The sequence below is a fragment of the Caretta caretta genome, chromosome 3 (genome assembly GCF_965140235.1).
Source record: "Caretta caretta isolate rCarCar2 chromosome 3, rCarCar1.hap1, whole genome shotgun sequence".
Classification (NCBI taxonomy): Eukaryota; Metazoa; Chordata; order Testudines; family Cheloniidae; genus Caretta; species Caretta caretta.
Window position 1 is genome coordinate 103,436,316 of NC_134208.1, and position 18,607 is coordinate 103,454,922.

General features: G+C 40.7%; 2 protein-coding genes across 9 annotated transcripts in view; one reads left to right on the forward strand and one right to left on the reverse strand.

The window, feature by feature from the left end:
• Window positions 1–18,607, reverse strand: part of SGK1 (serum/glucocorticoid regulated kinase 1) — a 192,701-nt gene that overhangs the window by 127,767 nt on the left and 46,327 nt on the right. The window contains exon 1 of one of the 2 annotated variants that reach the window (XM_048844506.2): window positions 230–724. The exons of the other annotated variant lie outside the window; for it this stretch is intronic. Coding sequence (XP_048700463.1) covers window positions 230–298 — 69 coding nt within the window. The 5' untranslated portion in view covers window positions 299–724. Of the gene's footprint in view, window positions 1–229; window positions 725–18,607 lie in introns of those variants that run through there. 2 annotated transcript variants of the gene reach the window in all.
• LOC142071562 (uncharacterized) overlaps window positions 1–18,607 on the forward strand; it is a 103,675-nt gene that overhangs the window by 21,034 nt on the left and 64,034 nt on the right. The gene's annotated exons all lie outside the window — the stretch shown is intronic.

Sequence of the window (18,607 nt, forward strand, 5' to 3'; positions counted from 1 at the left end):
CAAGCTCTGTGGTACAGCTGCGATTGAGATATACGTTCCACAGCAAACATTGCTTACATCATTCAATCCCCCCCTTTGTGTACAATTTCATGGTTCTTGGTGTATAGTAAAACTAGGAGTTCATGCGTCCACTTACAGTAGGACATTGTGACTAAAACACTTTCCTCCTCCACGGACTCCCCCTTACAATGGCATGTAAAAGAAAGAACAACTGAAAGAAAAGCCTTACCCTCTTTTTAAAAAATTGAAAGGCTGAGCACTTCTTGACTGGGAATCCATTCATGTCTTTGTTGACCATTTTCCACAATAAGGAGTACACAGTGATAGATCCAGTGTGGCACCTGCTTAGTTAGTGCATCTGTGATCCTCGGTATCTCTTCTCCAGACAGTTAACGAAGCCCGAGTAGGACTGGAGAATCACAAGCAGTGCCCAGGCGACGATCTGTCACACATTCATCCTCCTGCAACAGCTACTGCAGCAGCAGCAGCAGCCTCTGCCAGCTTTCGGCTGCAATAGGCGATCAGCTGTGCTTAAACATTCCTCAAACGCATAAACGTAAACTCCTATAAAATCCAGTGACAGCCCACAAACCACAGGCAGCAAAGCTCTGGTTGAGTGGGTCTCACATAAATCCTTGCCTTTCCTCTGGATGTGCTCCTCGTGTTTTATAAGCAACCAGGCTAGTGCATTCTTTTTGCTCCTCTTCTTCTTCAGGTGATGTGATTCACTGGTGTAGGAGACAAGAGCTGTTTTTGACTGTGCAAGTTCCAGTGGGAACTGCAGTTCAGCAACAGCAGAGAGAGGGAGAAAGAGAGAGAGAGAGCAAGAGAGAGATGCACAGGAAGGAGCAGCAGTGCACAAACAATCCTATCAGGGATGGGAGGAAGGCTCTGGGCACAAAGTACCAAAAGGCAATAGGATGATGCTGATAGCTCTTGTTTTACATTTGGACCGCCTCAGTATACAAAGAAGGGGGGACCTGAGTCATTTAAAAAATGCTGTTCTTGTTTAGTTATCAAAGCACCAGGTTAGATGATAATATTCTGGAAAAAAGCCTTTGGATGACTTATGCCATTGCAGGGGGGGGGGGGGGGTTAAATTGATTTTTTATGACAGGACACAATATAGAAAGAAAAGCCTTAAAGCTGCATGAGAAGTTTCAGTATAAAGAAAGCAGTGATTCCCATAAAATGCCATTGTCATATTTGCTGTAGAAATGCAGTAAATAGGTACATACAAAATTCAATCAGGTTTGTGTTCCTTTCTAGATGCATAGATTCACAGACTTTAAGGCCAGAAGGGACATTAGCTCTTTGAGTCTGTCTTCCTGTAGATCACAGGCCATTAAATGACACCCAGTTATGCCTATATTGAGGTCCATAACTTGCGTTTAGCTAAAGCATACCTTCCAGAGAGGCATCCAGTCTTGACTTGACAACATCAAGGGACGGAGAATCCGCCCCTTTCCTTGGCAATGCGTTCCAATGGCTAATCACCCTCACTGTTAAAAATTGGTCCCTTATTTCTAATGTGAATTTGTCTGGCTTCAGCTTCCAGCCATTGGTTCTTGTTGTGTCTTTTCTTCACTGGATTAAAGACCCCTGTAGTACCCAGTATTCTTTAACTGTGAAGGTACTTAGACATTGTCATCAAGTTACCGCTCAGTCTTCTTTTTGATAAATTAAACAGATGGAGCTCTTTAAATCTCTCACTATAAGGAATTCTTTCCGGTCCTCAAATCATTTTTGTGGCTCTTCTCTGCTCCGTCTCCAATTTTTTAACAAAAATTTGGACACTGGAGCTTTATGCAGTATTCCAGCATTGGTCTCACCAATGCTGTATACAGAGATAAAATCACCTCCATACCCCTACTTATTACTCCCCTACTTATATATATATATCCATGGATTGCATTAGCCCTTTTTGGCAAAGCATCACTCTGTGAGCTCATGTTCAGTTGTTTGCCCACTATGACCCCTGAATCCTTTTCAGAGTCACTGCTTTCCAGGATACCATCTGTGACAGTGCACTCCATATGATGTTATGAAAATATGCTTATGAGTGTGAATATAATATAACTGGAATATGCTTCATGCAGAAGGTCTCTTGTAAGGTATCATTACAAAGCTTATAATCTATTGAGTGTGGTCATCCTATTTGTATAAATGTATAGTCCTTGTATCTGAAACTAAAAATATGAAATATAACTCTGAGGTCCTATTGTAATTATGCAAAGTGTGGGCCATTTATGGTGGTTTGGAATCTTGATGGCTCCCATTAACCGGGACAATTGTTATAAATGGCTCTGTTTACTTGTAAGTCTTCCTGTATACCTGTGTGCTGGCAAGTGGGTAATGAAGTCTTACAGTGACATGTGATCATGTCACCTGAACTGGAATCCATCTTTAACCTGGTGTTTTTCCATTGAAAAGAGGGGTGGGAACCCAGAGAGGGACAAAGGATTCCTGCCTTGTGCAAAAGATATATAAGGGGGTGGAACAGAACAAAGGGGGCTGCAGTCATGAGAAATACCCTAGCTACCACCTGAGCTGGAAGGACTGTATCAGGGGAAAGGATTGGGCCCAGACTAGGAAGGTGTCCAGTCTGTGAAAGAAGCTTATTGAAACATCTCTGAGGGTGAGATTTTATCTGTATCCAGTTTTCTACTGTATAAGGCTTAGACTGGCGTGCTTTATTTTATTTTGCTTGGTAATTTACTTTGTTCTGTCTGTTATTACTTGGAACCACTTAAATCCTACTTTTTATATTTAATAAAATCAATTTTTACTTATTAATTAACACAGAGCAAGTATTAATTCCTGGGGGAGCAAACAGTTGTGCATATCTCTCTATCAGTGTTATTAAGGGCAAACAATTTATGAGTTTACCCTGTAGAAGCTTTATACAGGGTAAAACAGATTTATTTGGGGTTTGGACCCCATTGGGAGCTGGGTATCTGAGTGCAGGAGACAGGAACACTTCTTAAGCTGTTTTCAGTTAAGCCTGCAGCTTGTGGGGGATGTGGTTCAGACTTGGATCTGTGTTTGCAGCAAGCAAGCATGTCTGGCTCAAACAAGGAAACGTGCTGAAGTCCCAAGCAGGCAGGGAAAACGGGCTCAGAGGTAGTCTAGGCACATCAGGTGGCAGTCCCAAGAGGGTTTCTGTGATCCAACCCCTCACGTCGTCCCCATTGTGTAGGTGTGGCCTGCATTCCTTGTTCCTTGATGGATAACTTTGTATTTGGCTGTATTAAAATGAACTTTATTTGAATTTGCCTAGCTTACCAAGTGATCCAGAACACCCTGTAGGACTGTCCTGTCCTCATCATTATCTACCATTCCACCAGTCTTTATGTTATCTGCAAATTTTATCAGCAGTGGTTTTATATTAACCTCCAGATCGTTAGGAAAATATTAAATTGCATCTGTTCTCCTTCTAGTCTTTTAAACCTGGCACCCACCACACTAGTGGTATTGTTGGTTATCTCCATTATTATTATTTATTATTATTATTATTTATTTAATAATAATTGATTAATAATTAGTAGCATTATTTTATTTTACCATTCCCGATGGCAGGGCTTCTGCCTTCAAAGTCTAATCAGAGACATACCTGACAGGTCTTTTTTTGCTCTTTATTTCTCCTCGGATTTTGGCATATTTTCAACTGGACTTTTTATCAGCTAGACCAACCATGTTCCCATTAGAGAAGCAGCAGCTTTCAAAATGGCTTCATAGTTTTAAAATGTCTTAGGAGTTGTTCTTTTGAGCCAGGTGAGCTGCTCTCAGCTATGTAACCTGACACAGAGATGTCCAGATTTTAACAAGAATTCTTTTTATCAGAAATTCTTTTATCTCCATGGGCTCATAAGATCATATTTCCTAATGCTTTGCCAAGTTGTCCCAGGCTTCGTTGGTGATTGCAAGACTTAAAGCTATCATTGGAGTGTGAAAGTCATAAATGGCGATGGAAAAGATGCAGTTCACAGCTGTTTTTATACCAGAATCCAGTAGTAATAAAGACTTAAGGCCCAAGAGTTTTCCTAAGAAAATCTATTCGGCTTTATTATGAAGTCAAAGTACAGTTCCATAATTAAACCTGAAATAAACATACAACCCCTTGTTCACTGCATTTAACTTCAAATGAAAGGTATACAAATTGAGTAGGAAACGCATAAGGAGTTTGAACAAGTATAGTCGACCCCCTCTGCAGAGTTTCATTGTCAGTGTCCTAGAGCACCAAAGCCTTTCATATACTTGGTGGCATGCCAGATGTAGCATAAAAGCAAGTACTGTAGGTACTTCAAATACTAAGCTGTAAGCTCACATGCTCACCAGCTAATAAGAGAGTTTTTATTAGGGTTGTCAGGAAAAAAATCCTACAAATACTCTAGTTACAAGATTTCGGTCAGTGAGAAAGTATAAGGTAATTCCTAAAACCCTAGAGGACAGTACAATAGGTAGAGATCCTGATCTCTCAGATCTTCTTCAATTAGTCATGATTTATTATTTGTATTACCATAGAGGCCTTCGTCACGGATCAGGACCCCATTTTGCTAGGCACAGCATAGACACAGAACAGCAAGACAGTCCCTGCACCAGACGGCTGACAGTCTGTGTATAAGACAAGAGACAACGGTAGATACAATACGGGATAAGGGAGCACTTGGAAACAGTGAGATGATATCAGTCAGCATGATGGGCAGAGGTCTCAGTACAACAGCAGCCTAACATTCTTCTTCTTTTTCGAGAGAAAATCTTAGGTATTTGGTCTAGCAGGCTTGGGTTTGATTCATTCTCTGTGTAGTGTTCTCAATGTTGCCCAAACCTATGATAAGTACAGAAAATATGCTTTGTACAGTAATGCAAATAGCTTGTCAATGTCAAACACTAGGTTCTTAAACAGGAGCTGTACAATAGCTGCTTATGGTCAACAAGCACTCTATCCTTTCCATTCCTAGTAGGGAAATGTTGATAATTTCCAACAGTTGATCCTGTACTTCCCCACTAGTCTTCATCAGCCAGAAAAGACACAGATCCCACTCAGAGCTCCTTTGAAACTGTGTAAGACTGAAACTCAGACTGAAAAGACCAAACATTTGTTCCTGTAAGTCATTGTTCTGTCTCCCTGGAGTCAGATAGTTCAGTCTGAATATAGTCTCATCTTCTCAGCTCTAGGCCAGCTAATGACACATTGTGCTAAGGAGGAAGGAGCAGAGAAAGGGGAATTTCCACAGTTGTGAGAGGGAGAAATAACATCGTAGGGAGGGCTCAGAAGAGGAACAACTAGAGCAGTGTTGGGTTGGGGAACAGCAACAAGGGACTCTTGTCCTTCCTGTTCTTTAGGTGGTGATGATTTACTGACTATTCCAGTCTTTAGCAACCTACACTGGCTGACTAGTGAAGGAGATTTAATAGTTCTTTAGCACTAAAATAAGTCTTAAAATCACCTGCATACATTTATAACTGTTGCAATTTGAAGGTCTGATATTGCATGACCTTCTGGGCCTAGAAGCAATTGTTCTGTGTCTCGCTGGAAATCTGGGAATCTCTTTTATTTTCAGTAGTATGTAGTTCATGTTTCCAGACTACCATGAAATATAAATATATAGCATATTCTGCTGAAGGAAAACATCCCTCTATACTACAGGCCACCAAGCAATCCCCAGATGGTAATGAGCTTTGGTTGCTGCTGACCTGAACAGAATTCAGATGGTGAAAATCTCCACATTCCAGCATCAATCAGCTGAGCCACAGAGTCTTCCTATTTGTATTTATAGCTGGTGTTTAATTTTTGTGTATTTGATTTCTTGTTATTTAATTACCTCAGGCATCTCTTTTCTTATGGTCCTGTTTGCAAGGATTTAGCAATAATAAATAAAATAAAGTAGATCTTCACATAAAAAAGGACAAAAAAGGGCTAAATTCAGCCCAGGTGTTAAGCAGGCATAATTTTACTGAAATTGATGGAGACGTATTTACTTATACTGTGCTGAATTTGTCCTAAAGCATTTAATCTAAAGAAACAAGGTAGAGCAAGGTCATCATTATTGTCACAGTTAATTAGATTTCCCTGCTATATCTAGATTAATCAGTAAGGTCTTAGGCTTCAAAGAGTGTGAAACCAATGTTAGAAAAAAGATAGCATTTTCTGGAAATCTTATCAGACCCATATTTCTTCTGAGCTTCTCTTTCATTTATAAAATCCATTCATAGAGAGAAACCATCATTCGGCAGCAGTCCCAGCATTCTGTATCCTTTATTACACAGGCTGTCACAGTCAACACTGACACTGAATGAATTCTCAATGCAAACTCTGCAGCTCTGCTCCATTTATTCAGATTGTGTGTGTGTATGGTGTGTGTGTGTGACATTCCAGCATCAATGGGAATTTCATAGCTGTTAACAAAGTGCTGCTGGATGTGTAAGCACAAACTAACAGATGAAGCTAACTAAGGAGGAGGAAGCCAAATTAAAACCAAAGGGAAATTCCCTACATGTTTATATATACTCATTAATAGGGTGTGAAAGTAAATATATAAATGATACTCATTAATAGGGTGTGAAGGTAAATATATAAATGATAAAATATAATCAGCCTTGTATAAAAACAATATAAACCAATAGTGATTCCAGATGAAAAAGCACTGATGTTCAAATTAAGGTCTTATGATGAATATATTTTTCACACACAAATGCAGGCACGCACACTCCCACTTCCAGCACTCCCTCCCCTGGCACATTCATTTGGATAGGTCAATGTCATAACATTACTACAGAGGCTGGAGAGAAATAATGACATTATTAATGCATGGTCCATCTACAGAAAACTTTTGGTCCTTATCATAGCTGACTCCATGGATATAGTAAATGACCTGAGTTTTGATGGATCAAAACAAAATATATGATGTTTATAGGGTTATAACAGCTGCCCAGGCTTGCAAAAAATTATGTCTGAAATAATTAATAATCACCTTTGACTAGTTGTCAACAGTATGATCACCAGTATGAAAGAGTTAATGGCTTTAGGAGACATAGGCAATCATGTCCATAGATTGTGAGATGAACACACAGTCTATCATTCTGCCTAGATTCCATTTTAAGTTTTCTACAGAGATTTTGCAAGCTTGGTGTGACACTAAGAACCTCTTGATGCCAACTTGCAAAGGGTTCACTGTTGTGTAACAGGAACTTCTATCAGGCCTGACAAACTTACTACACCTAACAAATGTATGCAATGATTATATTTAAAAAGTTATGTCTGTTCTACTGAGAACATGTCCTTACAGTTTGTATTAAGGTGTTACTCCCCAGCAGAGGTAAAAACTCGTTTTGCCAGGCAGGGTGTATTTTCAGATGCCTACCTTGGTTTGTATGTAAATTAAGCATTGTAAAGCCAACACAGTGGAAGCCCCATTAACATGTGCAATTCAACAGGAAAAACAGGTCAACAGAGAGATGTGAAACAAATAGGAGTATAGGTTTCAGAGTGTTGTTTCAGCTCAAATAGGAGTATAGGAAGACACATTTGAGCCAGCACCACAGTGAAGGGACCATAGGAGTCCTTCTGTCTTAGGGAGGAGAAAACAATGAGTTTGGGGAAATATAAGGAGAAGCAAAAAGACATTTTATCAGCTTCACTGAGGAAGCAAAAAAAGGGCAGTGCTTTTTGCATTCATGAAGGTTGGATCCCGGCCATGTGGCCTAGTGAAGATAAGATGTTGCTTTCGGTTCGAAATTGCTTTAGACAAGGATTTTATCCTTAACATTAAGTGTAGTCTCTAAGAAGTGCATTATACCTATTGTTTTACCTGTAAACCATTGTTCTTATTATCTTTGGCCACTCTCTCTTAAGTCTTAATCTTTGGAAATAAAAATATATATTTGTTTTTGCTATAATAGACTTCAGGGCTGTTCTGTTAAAGAACCTGATCCTGAGTATTACCAGTCAAGCTGTGGATACACTGTCTCTTTGGGGACAGTATGCCTGGTAACTGCTGTGAGTGTCCTGTGACAGTGGCTGGATACTATGGGGAGATGTTTCTGGGGAGTTCGGGGACTGGGATACACAAAGTGTTAACCTACAAGGCAAAGGTGGGGCTGGCAGAGCCCAGAGGAGAGTGCGTGCGTGGCCGAAGGGCTGGCCATGTCAGGAGCTAACATCCAGCTACCACAAGGAAGACTCCCTCATGCTGGAGGCAGGAGGATAACATGGTGACTCACAGTCCTGGATGCTCTGAGGCAAAACATGAAGCCAAGTGTGACACGTCGGTAAATCTGTATTGATGACCACATTAGTCCTGACACTATTAAACAGAAGCTGCTCCATAGGAATTATCATATCAAGAGCCCGTGTGGTCTATGACATTGGTAAATGCTGGTGGTTTTATGGGAGGGTATAAAATGCCCATAAAGTAACCTTTGATGATTTCATCCATTTGATTTGGTAGGCCCAGTTTCATATTTGGCTGTTTTAGTTAACTCACATAGGTTCATTCAAATTGGCATTTAGTGTCCAAATACTAAAGATGTGTGAATCACTTCAGTAGATCTCAGAACAAACCTTAATGATAATTTTGGGGGTCTGTTATTTTCAAGAATTTCAGGCCAGGTCCAGGAAAGATTTCTGAATATAGGCTGGGGCTATCCAATTCACCTACCCATTTCCTCTAGTCCAGTGTTTCTCAACGACCAGTCAATGGACCAGAGCCAGTTCCTGAGATCTCCCTGACACAGTTTAGGAAAGCAGCAAACCGGTCCCTGGTATCAAAACACTGCTGTAGTCCAATTCCCTCAAAGACGCAATCAACTAGTCATCCCCATGTCCTGGGCTCACAATGCCTTAACTGTCTTGTAATGCCTCTTGGAAGCCAGTAGCTGATTCTTTCTTTCACTGATGGCCCTCTCATTTTTTCATCTGGATCATCAGAGGGCATCTGTTGACACAGGGATTTCCCCATCCTCTCTATTGAGCATGCCACAGAAATGTCTCATAATCTCTAACACTGTAATTAGAGAGCCTCCAGTTTGTTTTGCAAGGGGGTATTAGGAAAGAGGAGGCAATTCCTGGGGTGTGTGAGTAGAAGAAGGGAACAGGTCTGAGTGGGTGAGCTGAGGCAAATATGGGAATGATTCTATGGGTATGTCTACACAGAAATTAAAAACCCGTGGCTGGCCCATCCCAGCTGACTTGGGATCACAGGGCTTGGGTTTAATTAGGGTTCAGATGTTCAAACCTGGGCTCTAGGACTCTGCAGGTCTGAGCCTGAATTTCTATACAGAAATGAAATAGCCCCACAGCTGGAGCTTCCAGTCATAGGGAGGACATGGTGGATTCATTTAACCCATCTCATGTTTCTGCCAGTGGCAAGCTTGAGCTAGGAGTCCACTTGAGATTCCCCTGTTTATGCATCCCAGGATTACATTAGATCTTTTGGCCACAGCATCACCGTGGAAGCTCATGTTCATCTTATTATCCACCAGGACTCCCAAAACTTTTTTGTAGTCACTGCTTCCCAGCATAGAGGCCCCCATGCTGTAAGTGTGGCCTACATTCTTGGTTCCTAGATGTGTATATTTACATTTAACGATATTAAAATGCTTACCAAGCAATCCAGATCCAACCACTACATTATCTTGTCTGGGATCGATGTCAGACTGACAGGCCTATAATTATCCACATCATCCTGTTTAAAATATTGGCACAACATTAGCTTTCTTCCAGTCATCTGGAACTTCCCTCTGTTCCAAGACTGATTGAAAATCAACACTGATGGTCCAGTGGTCATTATTATCATTGTGAAATGTTTATAGGTAAAATTATGGGTACTCTGACATTATGTCTTGGAGCCTGTGAACAGACAAAGGGGACCAAACAGCTTTTTCCATATTAAGGGGAAAGAATGTATGGTGGCAGATGCCCTGTCCAGGAAAGAGGATTCTGACCTGCTGCCTCTGGGACAGCCAGTGACTAAAACTCCTGCAGTTTTGTAAGGGGGGAAGTGTGACCCTAAGAGCACCCCCCAAATGCCAGATGGGAAGGGAGTCCCTGGTATGTAGCAGTGAGTTTCAGTTGGTCTGACCAGCCCGACGTACCTCGACTAATGTCATAATCAGTATCTCAAATGTGTTGTGTAAGGTATCATATGCAAACTGGTGACACACTGCGGATTAATATAATGGTGAACTGTATGTATTAACACTCTATGAGGAATTATGGATATTCACTAACTTTTACTCTTTAAAGTCTGTGAACAAAAAAAGGGAGAGACTCACAGACACTTGGGAAGTCAACCTGTGGAACTCCTTGCCAGAGGATGTTGTGAAGGCCAAGACTATAACAGGGTTCAAAAAAGAACTAGATAAATCCAGGGAGGATAGGTCCATTGATGGCTATTAGCCAGGGTGGGCAGGGATGGTGTCCCTAGCCTGTTTTCCAGAAGCTGGGAATGGACAACAAGGAATGGATCACTTGGTGATTACCTGTTCTGCTCATTCCCTCTGGGGCATCTGGCATTGGCCACTGTTGGAAAACAGCATACTGGACTAGATGGACCTTTGGTCTGACCCAGTATGGCCGTTCTTATGTTCTTAAAAACTGTAGCTTGTTATATCTTAGACACTAGAAAGCTCTCTCTTTTTGATTAAATAAACTTGTTATTTTTTATCTAAACCAGACTGGTGCAGTGTTTGAATTGAAGTGACTGTTAGCTCCAGTTAAAGTAGTAAGCCATGCTTTTGTCTCTTTAAAGGACAAATGAACTTTATTACTACTCTGAGTGTTTCAAAAGAGGGCTGGCCTCTTCAGGGAAGTCAATTGGGGGGGAAATTTGAGACTGGGAGTGTGTGTGGGGTTACCCTACATGTAGTAACCAAGGTTGGTGGAGACCAGGGTGGGGCTGTTGTGTTGTAGACAGGCTACTGGGGTCAGGGTGATAAACTAGGGCTGCACCACACAGACATTACAGGAATTGCATGCTTGTCTGCTTGCCAGTGTCTGGGCTGTGAGCCACAGCAGCAGAGCATTTAAGCACCCAGAATTACAGGGCAGATGGTGACACAACCCCTCACTGGTTTGGGTTGAACCCCAGAACTTCACAAACCAATACTGCTTTCTTCCTTGATTGCAGCTTTTTGGGCACCTAATAAAGTGTTCTTTAAAAATTCCCAATTATCATTCACATGTTTCTGATTAAATTCTTCCTCCCAGCTGATTTGGCTCATAATTGTTTTCAGCTTTTTGCAATTGGCCCTTTTAAAGCATCAAGGATATGTATCACTGGTCTAGACTTTATTCTGTTTGTACATTATAAATATGATCCAGTCATGATCCTGCATCCTGCAGGCGCCTCATCCTGCAAAGAAGCATGAGAGTATCTTCATGCATGTGAGTAGTGCCAGTGAACTCACTGGGATTTCTCATGTGCATAAATGTTGGCAGGATCCAGGTCTAGGACTGCAAACTCTTTGTTGCAGGGAACTCATCTTCTATGTATTTCACATGCAGGGTCTAGCACACGGTGGGGTGTAAAAATAATAATAATAAAAATCTGATCAGGGCACGTGTCTTTTACCAGCTTCCTCAGCACTTCCTCTATCCCCGGAGAATACTATAGCTATGGAGTGACCTAAAAAGGCAACATCTCTTTAAAGCTGTCCCCAAACCATGGAAACCTCATTATGGTTAAGTGTATTTAAAACAGGGTGACTGGACCTTCAAATTGAGAAGCCCCACCTAAGACCCATTTAGCTCCCCACCCCAGATGGAGAAAATGAACAATGTCACATGACAGGTCATATGGCTAATGCAGGTCTTCTGGGGGTATAAATAGGACAGAAGTCTATGGCTAGCTAAAGAGGACAGAAGGAAGGACTCTAGGTAGAAAACTTTGGGTGTTGCTGTTTGATAAAGAGCAGGGAGAGACTCAATGGAAAAGGAGAGCTGGATGAGGTGCTCTACACAGAGAGACAGTCCCCAGCTCACAGGTGGAAAGCCTGGGGAGTGCAAGCCTGCCTGGAACAGGAGCCAGCCAAGAAGGCCGGAGTGTGGAATGCAAGTCTGGTAGAGGAAAGCCTAAGCAGGGACAGGACTAAGAGCCCTCCACCAAGGGTTTTTGAGCTAGCTATGAAGATGATGTGGGAGCTTTTGTGTTTCTTTTTGAACTTTGTTAATAAACCAAGACCCCAAGAAGGAGTGTTACCTGATGCATAAAAACCTCTGACAAAGTTTTTGGGGAGCCCAAGGTGAGGGAGTGAGGCAGTGGTCAGTCCAAAGCAAGACTAGGTCTGGCATCATAGAGGATAAAAAGAGAAATATTTCTAATGTGTCAACAGATTTGGGATACAAACCAGAAGCCACACAACTTTAGCCCATAGCAGGGAGCCTAGCTGTTGAGAGTGAGAGAGGTTTTCAGTGTAATTGTTATCAATATTGTATTGCAAGCCTTATGCTCTCTCAAGTGAGCAGGATGGCAAAGAGATCTGATTTCCTCCAGAAAATCAGCATTCTGCAATCTGAGAATTTGGGGAATGTCAATCTTTCTCCATCTTCCTTTGCAAAAGTAAGGCAGAGATTTGTCCAAGATATAAGCAAAGTAATACCTGAAATTAAAGCTCTGGTTTTCAGGTTGATTTGGGTCTTTTCTTAGTTCCATTAGTCAATGTTCCTTGACAGGAGTTACATAATTCTGAATTATGTTTTTTGGAGTCAGCAGGAGTAAGCTTTAGCCTTTAGCTAGCATTATTAGTCACTGTTATGTTTGATATACATCCAGATAGCAAAGATATCATGTAAACACAAAGAAGTGGAACTATTTTAGCATGATGAAATTGAAACTTTTCCTTTATAAATGTTTCAGTCTTGGGTAGCCTCATGAAATATGCACCCCACCTCCAAGATTCCCTCAAATCCTACTGATTTAAACTACACCAGCATATGTCAGTACAGTCACTTGATGGGATTATAAAGATATGTAGTTTTTAAATTATACTGTTTCAGAAAATAACTTGTTTCCAATTTTCAGACAAGGAGCATCATTTTTTTTTCTTCTTTATGCTTTAGACTTAAGGTTGTCTGTTTATGACCTTTGTGACTGTGGTTGAATAGGTTTGACTTGCTATGGGAACAGACACTGAGAGTTTGTGAGTATTTGGATCTGTGTATGTTTGAGAAGGTTATATACGTAGGTATGTAGCTTTTCACTGTACTTCCTGGGTTTTGTGGTTTTCACTTCTGTGTTATTGTTCCTTAGCAACCTTAACTAGTTCTCACAAAGTCTTTTTATTTTTGAATTTGTAATAACATCTGGGTCACAGAGAATGAATCAGCTACATCTGTGAAATATTAGTGGAATCACAGTAGGCAGTCACTCATCATGAAGTTTCAGATAGGCCAGACAACTCTTCTGATCAACTACAATAAATGTCTGAGATTCAGAGAATGTTAAAAGTGGACTGTATATTAAATAATTAATATTCATGCAAAAGCACATTCAGTAACTAATTATGGTGCATCTATATTCTTCATCAAATGCATCAGGACATCCTGAAGATTTTGTATATTGGAAAAAATATAATTGGCAAATTTGGCCATAATCTCCTATCATCCAGATTAGCATACGGAGAAAATGGATTGTCTCCTTCAACCAATATCTTAGGAATTCAGAGAGAATTCATTTTATAAATAGGGGTATCAGAATGTCATAAGCTAGGGAAAGTCTTGAGAACTGAGGATTGGAGAAAGAACACCAAGATATCAAGGCTTGAGTATTCCAACCTTTGCCAGAGATAGACTTGGCTATGAGGGGTAAAAAAGAACCTATTTTTATAGAGCTGCCCCAAAAATATGAAATTCTGACATTTTTAGACAAAAAAGGGGGCACATTTTTCACAAAAATGTTCACAAAAATTCATCTTATTTTTTTCAACCAGCTCTACATTTTTTAAAAAAATTAAATTTTGAGGAATGTTTTCACATTTTTCAACCACTATTAAATTAATTATGGAATTATGATGTTGGGCCTTGTCTAGTGCCTCAAGTTAGGTTTTCCACTCATCAGTGTAAATTTTTAAATTTACATCATTTTGGTTTGCTGTTGTACACTTGTATAGCTAACTATGTGGATGTATTTATTTAACTATTTTGACTGTCCGCATCCTACAATAATTAATGTGTGCAATATCATATTAAAAACCACAAGTTACTAACTGAAAGGCCCCTTAAGAAGCCCTCATTAGACAATTCCTCAGCCTGTCCCCTCCCAAATGCCCAAGAATAACGATGAGGTTCACAGCTTGCTCAGAAGGATAGCAAATCTAGGCTCTGGTGGGCTACAGGGGGCTGGAGTTTCCCCCATAGAACACCCCCTGTGGGTAGTCATCTTCATTTGGAACCATGGGCTTCATTTCTTCCATCAACCTAGCTACCACAGGGAAGTGTAATAACTACAGTGATGGGAGAACCCCTCCTGTTGTGTTTACACTGAAGCACTACAGCAGTGCAACTGCAGCTGTGACACTGTAGTATTTTAAGTGTAGACATAGGTTAATTATCCAAGAGCAGATCAGAATCTAAATGGTGAACCTGTGTTATGAATGGCAGATGCAGACCTTTGGTCAGAGAGAATCTTTTCTAAGACTTCTGGTTGCTTTCTGCAGCCCCCGAGTGTTACCTGAATTATAGCTGGCTGAGGCGCCATCCAGATATTTCTCAAGAAGTAAACCCCAAACCTATTCAGACACTGGGCCATTCCATTATATCAGATGGGTCTGATGAAATGGACAGAGGGAGCTGGGTCTCATTAGCATATTGGTGCATGTGCATATCTTCTTATTAATGGTTCAGCGGGGGGAGAGTGGTGATAATACTGAATGTTGCATTAAGAGCTTTTTAGGGCTGAGAAACTATCTTCTGGAACTTCTCACCCTACTCGGGACAACAGTTGTATCAACAACACTTGACTGTGTTACAAAGTTTCAGGTGATACTGTTGACAATGATCAAGAACACTTTTGGGCTGATTCGCCCTACACTTACAAATCAGGAGTAACTCCACTGAAGTCAATTGAGCTAGACTAGTGTAAGTGAGAGGGGAATCAAGCATTTGTCATCCATCATTAGGAGGAAGTAAATGATCAAAACCACCATTCAATTTCTGTTCATTTCCCAAACCTGACTGAGTGGGGTCTAGGAAAACTAAATTACCCTGAATACCGCAAGAGTTGTCCAGCTACATCTTCTTAATTATCTTTCCCAGAAAGGAAGGTAGCATATAGGTCTATAGCTAACAAGATTGTCAATGTCAATAGATGATTTCTTGAGAAAAGGCCTGGAAATAGCTTCCTTAAGACCAAATGGCATTGTCAAGGGAGGAATTGACAATATTATCCACCAGTGAGCCCAGTACTTCCCCACTGGCCTTCACCAGCCAAGGGTAACATATATCCAAATCACAAGTCATGGCCAAAAGCACCCCATTGCCTCCAGCATCTCAATGAATGGCATATTAAATATTGCCTGTCCCATTGGCTACAAATCCAGAACAAACTGCATCATCAGCACCTACCTTAAGGTACAATTTCTGGCTGTGTGGGAAAGTTTCATTGAGATAAAGCAATGAATGGAGTGAAGCACAGAGAGGGTATGTGGATAAGGGGGCATCTGTGTGGCAGAGTTACAGAAGATATACAATAGTTTAACACATTATTGCAGATTGTATTGTTAACAACTGAATACGAAGCTGTGCGTCTTCAGCTTTGTGCAGTTTCATCATTTGTTATACCCAGCTTCACAGCCGCATACCAGATTGCTGTGATAGGCTGACAATGAGTCCTACTGGAGTGAAATGTGTGTCTACACTGTTAAATGTGGTCTAGAAAAACTAGTTCTAAGAACTACTTGCGGTATCGTAGGAATTATAAATGGCTTGGTATGCTCACTGCATGCCAGTATTCATAACTCACTTCTGGCTCACAGCTGTTCTCAACAGAGATGAGCCTGACTAAAAACTTACTTCCAACGTCTCCCGCAACCCTTCAACCAAATTTTGGAAGTGTCTTGGGCTAGTCTAAACCCCACATCCACATACACCAGAAATTTGAAATATTTGGATCTGTCCTCTGATCAGAACCTCGTGATTCAGTTCCATCTCCAGTGTTGAGATCCAAAGTGTGGAAATAAACAGAAAGGTCTGGGTATTTCTCAAGGGTGCACCGAGCTCTTTTCTGTATTTTTTATATCGGATTGCAAAGCCAATCTCCCCTCTTTTTTGCTGTCCCTCCTTTTTTTAATGTTTGGTTTAAAGAGAACAACGGTGTTCCTTATGTCTGTGGGTAGGGAGAGATTCAAAGTGAAGGTGTGACATGATTGACACAATAGGTACCAAAGAGATAAGTAGACCAACATCAGATAACATGAACTACTGCTTAGGGGTCATAAAGAATGGTCCTTTTGACATTTTCTAATGTTATATTTAAACTGATAGAATCAAATCTCTATACCTGCTTGGGTGAACTATGCTAAAGCTTAGCTGCACTCTGTTATTATGCACAGGAATTCAACTTAGCACTGATAAATACTGAACTATAAACCACTGCAGAGTTCAAGAGATTTCTTGGTTTCAGAATGTTCTTCTGATGTTCCAGCATTGTAACTTGGGACTTATTATATATTGCTGTTTCTTTTAATCTAATATATTTAGTTTCAATGTCAGTTTTAGGTATTCTCTCTGGAACTACATAAAAACCCAAGGCTGGATCATCACCCAGCTTTATGGAAATTCGGTGTGAGCAATTATGAGCTGAACCTTGACAAGGTTGCATTTATAAGCCAGAACAAATAGGGGAGTTTATTGAGAGTGACTGTTCAGCACAAACAAAACAAAATGCAAATATGCTCACTTAGCTGCTGCTTGCATTGTGCTTTCTGCACTGATGGCACATGATCTGAACTCCAGTATCTCTTCTACATGCCACTCTGCAGGGAATAATGCTAAAGAGTTGCATATTATACTGCTGCTTCTCGTGAGCACAGTCAGTCAGGGGAACAGCCATATTAATGTAGCCAGGTTAATCCCCTTTTTAAATGAATGTGCTTCCATCCTACACTGATTCTTACACTGTCACAGAACGCTCATGTTGGGCGGTCTCTCTCCATCCTTGAAAGCGTTTAGCTTTTTAAAAGTTTTGTTTTCTCACTGAAATGGATCGTTTTAAAATTTATCTCCTTTATCTCCCTTTTTCCTTTTTGTGCCACTGAATGCAATTGAAAGTCCTATGTCTACTTTCTTTGGGAGAGGGTTGACCCTCTTCTTCTCCCCCCTCCACTTGTTAATTTTGACCCTATGGTTTACTATTTTGTAACTTGTCAAAACTTCCTCAGTTTAGGAACTCTTACAGAGAGGCAAAAGCAAAAGTGAAACATTGTAACTCTGCCAGAGTTTGGACCTTGCAGAAAAGGAAACATCTTTGAAATTTCAATTTTTTCCATAATATTTTCCATTTGTTGATGACCTCTACTGGAGACGCACACAGTTCTAACATAGCTCTTAAGTAAATTTTCAAGTTGAGGTGTGTAAATCTCATTGATTTTCAATGAGCCTTAAGCTTTTCAGTTCCTAAATCACTTCTGAAAATAGACTTTAAGCTCTTAAATCACATGGGCACTTTAAAATAGTATCCTTTGTCTACATGCAGTAGTTGCACTAGTTGGAAAAGGATGCCTCACAGTCACAGAACAGTCTGGTTGAACTATGAACTTGGATTGAAAAAGATGCATTGTTTAATATATTTTTTTGTCCAAATGCAGAGAAATTAAGATTATCAATAGCTTTGTTATTTTCATTCTCATCTGCATTTTATGAGTGTTGTTTGCTTCCAAAGAGACTCTAATGAACTGGATAGCAGACACAGGTATCGCTACCCTCTGTCAGATTAAATCAGAACCACTCATTTGTGTATCATAGGCCCTATCAAGCTAATGGTGATCACCATAGGCTCACTGGTGCTTTTAGAGTAGGAGAGTCTGAGTTCTAGTCTCACTCACACTGGCAAGTTCTCAGTGACTGTGGAAGTTCTAGGTGGCCAGAGATTTGTTGCAAATGGACCTTATTTAATTATGTCCATGTTCACACACAAAAGACCTAATTACATAACTGTCTGTTGGCCTGACTCAGTTTCCCTACACCTTGTCTTGTTGCTTACGCCCAGGCGAAGTGAACTCAAAGAGGATGTAAAATCCTCCCTTCTGATCTGGAAGCATTTCCGTTACTAAGACGATATCTACACTAGAGAGCTTAGAGCAGCACAGCTGTACCGATGCAGCCGTGCCACTGTAAGGGCGCTCTATGGCAATGGGAGACAGCTCTCCCTTCGGCATAATTAAACAACCCCCAGCGAGTGGCGGTAGCTTTGTCGGCAGGAGAAGCTCTCCCACTAACGTAGACCTGTGCACGCTACCACTTTTGCTGGTGAAAGGTATGTTGCTCAAGGGTGTGTTTTTTCACATCCCTGAGCAACAAAAGTTTTGCCAATGTAAGTGGTAATGTAGACATGACCTAACTTTTTATGGAAGATAAACAGAATGACTGACAGTCTATCTTATGGCATTTTGC